The 11,202-nt window shown below is 44.0% G+C and overlaps 3 protein-coding genes across 8 annotated transcripts; 1 reads left to right on the top strand and 2 right to left on the bottom strand.

The window, feature by feature from the left end:
• Positions 1-35: 35 nt before the first annotated feature.
• Positions 36-3,264, top strand: LOC135495150 (thiamine transporter 1-like). The gene is made up of 5 exons (XM_064783593.1): positions 36-409; positions 668-1,689; positions 2,058-2,250; positions 2,448-2,589; positions 2,977-3,264. The coding sequence occupies exons 2-5, from the start codon at positions 678-680 to the stop codon at positions 3,115-3,117; spliced, it is 1,488 nt and encodes a 495-aa protein (XP_064639663.1). The 5' UTR covers positions 36-409; positions 668-677; the 3' UTR covers positions 3,118-3,264.
• A 93-nt stretch (positions 3,265-3,357) lies between these two features.
• LOC135495152 (uncharacterized) lies at positions 3,358-5,894 on the bottom strand. Its single transcript, XM_064783594.1, has 4 exons — positions 5,701-5,894; positions 5,040-5,191; positions 4,541-4,772; positions 3,358-3,879 (listed from the first exon to the last, which is right to left on the bottom strand). The coding sequence occupies exons 1-4, from the start codon at positions 5,768-5,770 to the stop codon at positions 3,662-3,664; spliced, it is 672 nt and encodes a 223-aa protein (XP_064639664.1). The 5' UTR covers positions 5,771-5,894; the 3' UTR covers positions 3,358-3,661.
• A 263-nt stretch (positions 5,895-6,157) lies between these two features.
• On the bottom strand, positions 6,158-11,171 carry LOC135494649 (uncharacterized). 6 transcript variants are annotated; one of them, XM_064782812.1, is made up of 9 exons: positions 11,044-11,171; positions 9,358-9,709; positions 8,922-9,026; positions 8,577-8,742; positions 8,357-8,452; positions 7,980-8,084; positions 7,573-7,800; positions 7,349-7,435; positions 6,158-7,153 (listed from the first exon to the last, which is right to left on the bottom strand). In XM_064782812.1, exons 2-9 carry the CDS (start codon positions 9,452-9,454, stop codon positions 6,490-6,492), a joined length of 1,548 nt encoding a protein of 515 aa, XP_064638882.1. In that variant the 5' UTR covers positions 9,455-9,709; positions 11,044-11,171; the 3' UTR covers positions 6,158-6,489. The 6 variants fall into 6 exon arrangements, with proteins under 6 accessions (XP_064638882.1, XP_064638883.1, XP_064638878.1 ...); XM_064782813.1 differs by lacking the exon at positions 11,044-11,171 and adding an exon at positions 10,270-10,297; XM_064782808.1 differs by lacking the exon at positions 11,044-11,171 and adding an exon at positions 10,240-10,294.
• Between the last annotated feature and the right edge of the window lie 31 nt (positions 11,172-11,202).

Consider the following 11,202-nt stretch of genomic DNA (forward strand, 5'->3'; position numbering starts at 1 on the left):
CATGCTCCATGGCCTAAATGATAGGCTGCATATCCTTTATGGGCCGACATGTCCGATATGATCCCGGAAGCGAAGGACAACCTGTAATTGACCAACAAAAAATGGGCAGACGTTTGTTATCTCCATGATTTTTGACAATGTTTATCATTTTATAGGCCTGCTGGGGCATGTGTCTCGGCAGCCGATTGGAGCTACGAGTATCGCATGAGATAATAATCATATCAGTTGTGACTTTCGGTGGTAGGTTCAGTCTTCTACAATTGAAAACTGCGGACGCTGGCGCTTGGTAGTGATTGTAGATGCCTGTAGACCGTAGACTGCAATCCATTTCGTCATCCTTATCTTATTTCCGGGCGACAGGACGAGGCCGGTTCACTGCGTTCGGAGAGTTGTAGTAGATCGTCGCAAGGTTTGTATTTTGTCACATATCTCGTGCCATTCACCAAAGCAGACATGATACTCAAGCATATACGTCATCAACACTTCTGTGCCGTAAGGAGGCTGATCTTGGTCTTGCACCCCCCCCCCCCCTTTACGTCTTCACCCGTGGTCGTCACCTTTATCATGTTTCGCAACTGACAAACATCATTCTACGCTACAAATTGTGATGTGAGGCCTCCATCATTACAGATGATTTTTGACCCTGATGCATTTGTCTCTTCACCAGATTACTGACCATGGAGCCTTGGCAACGTGCTGTCCTTATCCTCTGCCTCTACGGCTTTTTCAAGGAGCTGCGTCCGTCCGAAGCCTTCCTGACACCATACCTGAAAAGTGACTTCAAGAATCTTACAGAAAATGAAGTCAACAACCAGATATACCCCGTCTGGACGTATTCCTATCTCGCAGCCCTTTTCCTTGTGCTGTTGACGACGGATCTACTGCGTCACAACCCGCTCATCATTTTCGAAGGAGTGATGTACCTGATCACGTGGTCTCTCCTTATATGGGGTGAGGGCGTCATGGCAATGCAATTGATGCAGTTTGTCTATGGGTTCGCTACAGCCACCGAGATCTCCTATTCTTGTTACATATATCTTGTGGTCTCTATGGATAAGTATCAGAAACTGACTGGACTGATTCGGGCGGTGCTACTTTGCGGACGGTTTACGGCGGGTGTGGTGGGGCAGTTGGTGATATCACTGCATGCAATGAACTACTTGCAGCTGAATTATATTTCTATGTCCTGCGTTGGAGTCGCTTTCATCATGTCTCTTATTTTGCCATGCGCAAATAAACTGAACTCGGCCAAAAAGGACGCTGATGATGCATTCCGAGAGAGGACTGTCTCCACCATGTCGTCTGCCCAAATATCGACAAGTGACGTCGGTGTGACAGCGGACTCCTTGGCAGAGGAAATGGAAACCCCGCGGGGTTGTAGCTGTTGCACGTGCTGCAACCAGGAAACAGACGACGATAGCAGCTTCGTCGACGTCAGCCTCTCTGAAACGAGGTGCTGCCACCGGTGTAACAAGCGATGCAAATTCGAGATGAGAAGCCTATTCTATGACGTCATCAAATGCTACACGAACCCAAACATGTTGAAATGGTCCCTGTGGTGGGCGTTTGCGACATGCGGCTTCTTCCAAGTGGGAAACTTCGGACAGAATCTTTGGGATGAAATCAGCCCTTCTAGGGACAATCCAAAGATTTACAACGGCGGAGTGGAGGCGATTACGACACTGACAGGTAACGAGGACAGTCACATTGCCGCTGCTGGTCTCAGTGTGCCGTCCAAGTGGTGACTCGCTGGGATGGGCGGCCTTCCGTCTTGATGGCACAACCATTAGAAAGACATTGGTACAACCTAGGATAATGGGTGATATGAATAAAGACTAGTAAATGCTTTTACTTCAGTTTTGTACAGAAAGGCCTAGTGTACATGTACATGGAGATTTAGGTCCCATACGACAGAAGAGATCAACCTCACAAGAGTCAATAATCTCATTAAAAGTATTTATTACCCAACTATCATAATGCGCTTGGCCAGGAAATAGACATCTGCAGTCATAGGAGATCACACAGAAGCGAGTTCATAGTGATTTTATCAATTTCAGGGGCGGTCATGGCTTTCGCAACCGGCTTCATAAAGGCAGACTGGCAAAAGTACGGGGAGCTGTTACTGTTTATTGTGACAGCCTTGGATTGTGTCTGCTTGCTCGTCATGTCTCAGGCCACCAATATCTGGCTGGCTTATGCTATGTACATAGTCTTCAGGGCGTTCTATCAGCCTGGTATCACAGCTGCAAGGTAAGCGCCCGGAAACCTACAGTAGTTGCTCCCTCTCTTCTCTTGGCCCTCCCTACCGCCTCCCTGGACTTGGTGCGAGGGATACAGGAGTCTGGTGAACGAGAGACCATCCACGTGTGTGCATAGCGTCCCAACAAACAGAAGAATGCATCCATGCCCATATAAATTACTTTATATTTCTCCTTTTTAATCTCCAGTTTCCAGATCGCATCTTATCTGAAAACCGACCGCCATGGACTTGTCTTCGGATGTAACACGTTCATGGCTCTTTTGCTCGAGACTATCATCACAGCTGTAGTCGTGGACAAGAGGGGGTTAGACACACCAATTAGGACACAGGTGAATACAGTTTAAATGCTGTCCATCTCCCTCCACAATCAAATATCACACAAAAAAGGAATTTTCATGGGCTGTGAAAATGGACCAAACTTCTTCCCGTTCCTTCATCAATAAGCCTAGCTTCGCACGAACATAGTTGTCATGGAAATAGAGGCATAACAAATCATCAATAACAATGATGTGAAGCACGTGTCTGATCACAGTTTCCATTGGTCGCAAATTCGATTTTTGAGGACAAAGTCACAACCTCAATGCAAGAACAAGTTCTAATAACGGCGCTAGGGAACAGTATGACCAAGCTGCCGTAGTCGTGATCTTTAGGATGTCCTCAGCCCAGCCAGCATTCTGTCAGTAGATTGTGCTCAATTTTGATTTTCTTTGTTCCAGTTTGTGGTATACGGCTGCTACTTCGGCATCATTTCGGCAGTATTCGCTGGAGCAGCAATCTACAGCACATACCGCCGCCTGAGGGCAACAGAGGTCGACAATCAAGGCCACACAGATGAAGCAAATGTTCAATCTTCTTAAATACGGCCGTCTCATGATGTCCGTCACGGAGGACTAGATGTATTTGTTTATGTCTAGTCTACTCTAAACTGTGTTGTTGTCTTCGTCAGCAGTCAAGAGACAGAATGAGGAATGACGGGTGTCCTTCACTATTGTGACAATGTCTCCGCAGAGACTTTATAAGTTTTAGGAGTGCCCAAGTTCCTGTCCCCTCAGATGTAATTTGTGCCCACTACTGCATGTCCAAGCCAAAAACGAATCGATTGTTATCAATAAAGGTTTATTATCAATTCGATACAAAAATTCAAATGCAATAAAACAATAATTTGACACAAATACAACATACATTCTTCTGGCAGTAATCAGTTACATGTTCATATAGACAGAAGGACATGGTCAGCAATAAAACAGTGATGAAAAGAAGGACAGATTGTCCACATTAAGTAAGGCACCGCAGAACTGATAATACCATACTGCTGCAAGAAGATCGAAGCTTACTGTACTCCCATATCAGTACTTAATAAAATGTTTAATTACAGTAAAATGTTTTTGTCACAATCACATGTCACACTTTTGAGTTCAAATCAAACGTATACAGCAGTGTTTTCAGAGTACTTGAGACGATTTTGTAGCCAGCTTTTCCATCTTCTTTCATGTCCTTGGCGACTTCTTTCCAGGGTTCTGATACGATGTCAAGCGTGTGTTTGCCATTCATCTCATCAACCAGCCAATCGAGACACTCGTAGAGTCCTTCACCCGTTGTGGCTGTAGTTGGAAAGAATTCTGAAATGAGCAAGATGTAATTAGGCGCAATGCATGTGCCTTCGATAGATGCTGGTATTGTTTAAATATCTGAATGGTAATATTTTCATAGTGGTTTGTGTCACAACCACAAGATAGTGTCCATGTCTTCGTCACAACCAGCAGAATGGCTGACAGAGCAAATTGTATTTCTCCTAAAATCCTGGCTGTTCGAGGAAGCATTTCTTGGTGGGGAGGTAGCGCCTTGAGCAGGTTTACCTGGAGTTTGGCGCTCTATAAGACATTGTTGATTGATTGATTGATTGATTTAGTAGAGCAGTCATGTTCACAACCACTGGCACCTCTGGTCAGAACCACAAATGTCGTCTTCGTCACAACCAGCAGTATGGTTGGCAGAGCAAACAGTGCATTCATTAGAGCAGTCGGCGTTGTCACACCTTTAGTCACAACCACTGGTCTCTTTCCTAATTGATGGGGAAAAAACGATCACCGCACTTATATCTGACAGATAAATCGATCAAAACCACAACTGTCGTCTACTTTGCACAACATAGTGATCTTCCCCAGTACAAGGCACATCTTTCACCTCTTTCGAGCAACACTGGAACAATCGACAATTGGATAACTTTGATGCTTATCCCAAAAGAAGGCCTAGTCAGACCAGTAATGACATCCTACTTACTGACATGCCTAGGTAAGCCTTTGTTCATCATTGTCTCCATTTCTGATGCAAACATGGCATTTTTTAAATCTTGCTTATTTGCCATCCCGACAAAGACGGCCTCCTGAAGTTCATCACCATTCATCCAGTCTCCGAGTATTTCATGGCTCTCATGTAGACGTTCCCGGTTATTGCTATCAACGACCAAGATACAGATGTCGGTTCCTTGGTAATAGTGTCGCAACAAAGGCCGCTGAAAAGAGGATCATTTGGTGAGGACTGATGATCTCATTGCTTGTGGTCATCACTTCGGGCGTGGTTTATGGCGTCTCCACCAGGGTTGTGTCACCATACCCAAAACCAGCTGATCCCGAGTCGTCCCAAAGATCCCCAAGGATGGCCCTGGGATGCTCCCACAACTTCTGTCACAACCAGAAAGACGAAGAGTCACAACATAGCTATTCTATTTCAACTTTATTTGGATCATCCAAGACCGGCATCCATACTCTTCTGTTCTTACCAATTTATCTCTTCCACTAACATCCCAAACAGTAAAAGCCAAATTCTTGTAGGGTATCGTCTCAACATTAAAACCAATAGTAGGAATGGTTGTGATACATTCACCAAGCTTTAACTTGTAGAGCATCTGCGTCTTTCCTGCAGCATCTAAACCTGTGGAATCAGAAAGAAGAACAGATGAAGAATAGAGCATAGTCATCGAATTAAAGGGAGAATATAGGCAGGAGCCAGGTAGGTCAAATTTTAGTTAGCAAGGTAGGTAAAATTTTAGTTGCTCCCTTGAAAGTCTCGACCCTCCACTCTGCTGCAATGATTGAATGAAAGAGATCGAGACTGGAGAAAGAGTCTAACTTGTGTGATCACAATAATTGCCGTGTCTGTGTATCAAAGAGATGACTTAACTCTGTCTCTGACCCAGAACCCATGTTTGGTGACCGAATGACATTCCCTTGTACCTTTTGTCCTGTTACACCAGATCAAGATTGAGGCAGACGATCTCAGTGGCATCACAGACTAATGATTTGGCCAACCTTTACTAAAAAAAATCCAGCCGAGCAGCCTTGAAACATTAAAATTACAACAGCAAGTCAAAGGGTGCCAGGCAAGGCCAAACACTCGCCTTGACAACAGACTCCGAGACGGTGATCCGTCAGAAAACCTACCAGAAACCAGTACACGGACCTCTCTTGGTTTGAATAATCGGACAACACTTTTGGTGAAACTTTGTCCCATCTTCTTCTCTCATGAGCACTCTACTTTCTTAACAAAAGTGACACACTTTTCTTCACATGATGACGTGTTTGCAGTGACTTTGTTCAGGCCAAATTCGATCAATTTCAATGTTTACATCTGGAACTTCCGGGTTAGCAGCGCCTCTATCAGCAGAGTCGTAAACTAATAACCAGGTTGTGACATTGTCCTGTTACGTCTGTCCAGGACAAACCTGGATGTGATCGACATGGCACCTTGTTGGTTGTATGGGACCAGCCACGACATATGGTTTGGTCCTCAGCAGTCACATTCTGCTACCAGAGTGGAGTGGTTTTGAAGATGATCCATTGAAATGAAAGCATGAATGAAGAGTAGCGATGTCTTCTATAAAACTATTTGTTTATTCATGTTTGTCACACCTAAGGTCACACACAAATGTAGTTACACTTTCTAACCTCAACTGAACAATTCTGATTGCAGTGTCTGCTACTATTCTAACAATATATATCAACAAGTATGTTCAGTACAACAAGTAGGACTGAACATGGACGGAAAAATGTCTCTTCATTTTAGCACCTCTCTGCATCACTGGGTTACATGTATGGACACTCATAATGTACAGAATAAGGATAAGGTCACTCCTATCACACAAGGTATAGCCTGAGGATATGATTACAATTATCCTCCACTCACTGGTGGACCAGACAGCTGTCATGGTTTTCACCTGTCATTTGCATCTCTTACAGGTCCTCCCCTGACATACAGTCTGACTCTGTCTCCATATCATTCTCGGCTCCATGTCCAGTAGTGCTATCTTCCTCATGATGGCAAACATTAGCACCACCTATTGAGAGATTCATCACAGACTTAACACATTCCTGTCCATTTGGAACATCGTCAAATTCTAATCTTTCAGGAACTTTGTGACCTTCAACTTTTGGAAAGTCGTCTTGTTCATCTTGTCCGCAAGATGATGTGCCGGATTGAGAAGCATTCCCCTCATCCACAAGTTCATGAGTTGGTCTGTAGTCAGTGAGAGCACCAGTCTCTACCCAATGCATCAGCTCATCCATCTCGTCGCTCAGCATGCTATTAGCACCACCTATTGGTGGCAAATGTAGATCAGAATCGGTATCAGATTTCAACAAGTCTTGTCGTCTCCCAGCTGACTTAGACTTGAACACGGTCTTTGCGATTTTATCTCTTTGTGTACACTTTGTTTTCTTGATGCCCTTCTGTAGACTGTTCTTCCTGCCCTGCCACATACTTCTCTGGAAGGCCATCAGACAGTGCATATTACCAGACTTCTTAGCCGTGTTACGTTTCTGAATTCCCTTGTGCAGCTGACGGACATTCAGGAACTCAGGCATCTCGAGGTTCAGATCTTGTTCGATGTCGTCCCATCTAAAAAGTTGACAAGGAGGATATGTACATACAAGCCGGTAAAAAGTTGGATAACTGAGCGGTTAAATTTGCCTTTAAAAGACTCGTATACTAAATAAATTAAAGAGTGATTTATGCTTTGAAAAGCCTCTACCTAAAACTCGGCATCTTTCAATTGTAACCTATGACGATTGAAATTCTGCAGCTCTTACTCACTTGATGCAGTGCATGCCAGGATGTTTCTTGCTGGGGTCACCAACCAGGATCCAGGTCGTCAGGTCTTTCTCGGGAACCGTCTCACAGCTGAAGATAGACAAACATACACTAGTACACATAACATTAACATTTAAAGGTGTTGGCTTGGTCTTTCATTTCAATCTGTTCAAGAAATGATAGCAGTGACTGATTCTCCAACACCCTGGTCACATGAAGAAATGTACCTGTAAGCATCCCAAGCCTTGCGGGGGACTTCCTCATACCCGATCGGGCAGAAGTAGTGATTCAGGCAGTGATAGATGATGGCCGTATCATCCTTCCTCAAACACTCTTTCAGTTTTGTCACAGCCTGCACGCCTCTCAGACCTGATGTTCTGTTCTTCCCAATGGGCTTGTAGAGGAAGTAGCCACGACCCCGAACACCATAGTGATCATTCAGCTGCTTGAACCACCTAGAGAAACAGAGCGTCAATCATGTATCATTTATTCATCTGTGAAAAGTTCATGCATACATGTATGTCTCCAGAAGAAAGGGTTGAACTCCACTGAGAAAGAACTGACTCAGGTTCTTATCATGTTTGTGTAACTGTCTCCTCATCACGATTATGAGACAAGTCATTTGACAGCTTACCTCATCAGGGTCTGATTACCAGTGAAGGGACCAAACTTAATTTGCCCAAACGGTGGTTTGAAGTCTAAGACGGTCAAAGCCTCTTCTTGAGTGATGGGCTTAAGACTGGAAAACAAGGAAGGAACTCTTAGTTGTTATTTGTACGACAATCTGTAGCCAGGTGTAGAAGAAATGACTATAGAAGGATGCCAAAACCTGATGTAAGTTTTCATAAATAGGTTGGCAATGGATTTTAAAGCAAGAGGTTTGGAACGCCCATATGACTGCAGATCCTGTCTGAACTTGTCTACTTGAATTTTGCTTAATGGGTATATTGTGTGTTTCCTCAAAAGAGACCCACCAGTTCAAAGGTGAGAAGTCTGCGATTATAGACTTACCTTCCAGCACCAAGTTTACTGAAGAGGTAATTCCAACAAGACACCAGTGACGAGATGCCACAGGATTTGGAATATTGCGGCCGGCTGATACAGTACCTAGAAATAAGACGTGGCAAAGAAGTGAATGTGTGTATCAAGTAGTCAACATCGAAATTAGGGAACCAAAAATCATTTAATGACTGTATCAGAAATTGGCAGAGGAGATGATGGGAAGACTGACCATTTCTTGAGATCGATGAACTTCCGTTGTGAAATGAGATCAACTGTAGCATGATTCTTGGGTGGGACATAATCAATGGCCATGTCATCTCCGAAGACAGACTCATCCTCGTCGTGTTCCCTCAGATCACCTGAAGGCATGTCGTCTGTTGAGATGTCTGGCAGAGCTGAAGAACAAGATATTCGCTTGAGCAACAAAATGGACATACAATTGAGCTCGCATTGACTCGAGACTTTTCAAAAACCATGCAGAGAAATCGAGTTAATTAGAAATAATGAACAAATGATGATCATAGCTGTCAGATTCGCAAGTAAACAGGCGGTGATTTCAAACTATGTTACTTACCACTCCCTGACAGAGACTTCCCACTTCCCACTCGATCTCCATTGCTCTGGCCAGTAGCACACTTCCCTGTTTTTGGAGCCTTCTTCTTTTTCCCTCTCAATACACCTGCAAAAATTACCATTCAACCATAAGCTTGCCTGCTCAGAGCTAGCACTAGCAGGGGAGAATGATCATGGACTTTCCAAATAATGTTCTTTTCTGACCCAAGTGCCCCACTGGTTATGACTATACACACTAATATAGAGGACCATGTCATGTTTTTGCCAATAAACTGAATTATGACTTGAACTCCAATTGGACTTTTATACTCATTCATCGAATTCAACATTCTCTTCACTACCACTAGCACCACAAGAAAATGAAATGCAGAATATTGTCCATGAAAAGTTTCCAAGCTTTTATGTAAGGGAGAATGCAAGGGAGCGTTGTCTTATACCTTTTTTAGGAATGTTGGGTGGAGTAGGACCAGTACCCTGCCAACCTCCAACATCAATCTCCCAGACAAGCCCTGGTGCAGACAAAGACTGTGACATGGTCTAAAATGTGCCCAAGGGTAGGGGCCTACTCATTATCTGGAGCAGTGCCCTCTCCTTTAGGATGAGCAGAAGTGTAGGTGTCCTGGTTCAAAACTTGGTGTGACTGGTCTCCAGAGATGTTGGGCTACCAGGAATGCCACTCGAACTCTCACGATCACTGGACGCGTACTCTGCCTCATGTATTATGGCGCTGACCAGGTTTTCCATGGATTGATCAAGATTTACAGACAGAAGCTCGACATTTCTGTTAATCTGAAATTTTTAAAAACAGTCTTTGAGACGAAGTAGGCCTTCGCTAGAATAGACGAATTGGAAGAAGCTTGTTTTGGCACTGACCAGTCATACATGTCACCTTGAACAAAGGATCGCTGTGTCTCTAGGCATTGTCTGAAGTCGGCTAAGGCCTTCTGACATGTTCAGTGTGAGCGCATTTGATTTGTTTTGGCGTTCTTCAAATTCGTCTATTGAAAGATCACTCTACACGCACATGTTGTACCTCAGTCACAGTTAGCGCAGCAAGGCAATGGGAAACTAAATACAAATCTTCAAATATTATATTCAAATTGCCCAGTTCAGATTGACATTCTGCTAGTTTTAATGCGCCAGTTCAGCTTTGATGGTTTTCCTCGTTCATTACGAGTGTGACAGTCGATGCAGAATTGAGATTCTCAGCAGTTTTAACCTTAAACGCTTTGTAAATAGAATATATTTATCTTAAGTCGTATACACAGGTTGTCAACAACCTTTGATCGCGATCAGAGCCCTTCAGATGGAGTTCTTACGGATTATTTGTTTACTTCTGTCAACAATACCTCCACACACAAACACACATGTTTCGTCGGTAGTGTAAATATTGCGGCTCTATTGGAAGTTGGGATATGACATTCGATATCAGGAAAAAATGATAAATTTCTTCGAAATTTCTGATCATAGTGATCTATCAAAAGCAACTATTTTATATTTATTCGAGATAATTTGCATTTTCACGGACGAAAATTTTTTAAAAGGGTCATAATCGTTAATATAGATTAGTCTCAACTCCAAAGCTCCAGTTGGTTTTTCTTGAGACAGCGTCGCCATCTCTTGGACTAATTACGAATTCGCTCCCTGACCTTTCGCCCCCAGTCGTTTCAGCAAACAAAAGACCCCGGCTTTACCCTGGCTTTCCAGGTCTGGCCCAGACCTGGCTTGGCATCTTGACCTGCATTTGCAAGATCGTCTTTTTAAAATAAATGCACTGGGAATTGACCAGTTTTTTTGTATAAGAATTACATATACATGCCGTACAGCAAGTCAAGAAAAGAAAAAAACGTCCTATTTTGTATAACCTACTTGTTTAAGATGCAGGCAGATTGCCTTAGGTTAATTTTCGGCACCACACCATTGTTTGTTTCTCTCAAGTACAGGTCTCGGGTATTCTGCTCATCTGGAACGATTCATGTTATGGGTTGTTCCTCTGGAGATGACCACCATTGCACTTTGGTGGACCCCCTCCAGTCCCCCGGTCAGAGTACTGGTGTCAGAAATATGATCTGGCGCACCATGAAATACTCTGACTGGCCTGATGCTGATGAAGGGACTCCTACCTTTTGGCCAGCCCTGGCACGTACGGCCCAACCCTGGACTGGGAATACACCTGGCCGTGACTGGCTGGACCTGGCTGGGCTGGAATCAGGTCTGGGTCAGCCCTGAATTCCCAGACCTGGACCGACTCACGAAGACGGGTCGAGCCAGACGTCCTGGCG

This window comes from Lineus longissimus, chromosome 10 (genome assembly GCF_910592395.1).
Source record: "Lineus longissimus chromosome 10, tnLinLong1.2, whole genome shotgun sequence".
In the NCBI taxonomy this organism is placed as follows: Eukaryota; Metazoa; Nemertea; class Pilidiophora; order Heteronemertea; family Lineidae; genus Lineus; species Lineus longissimus.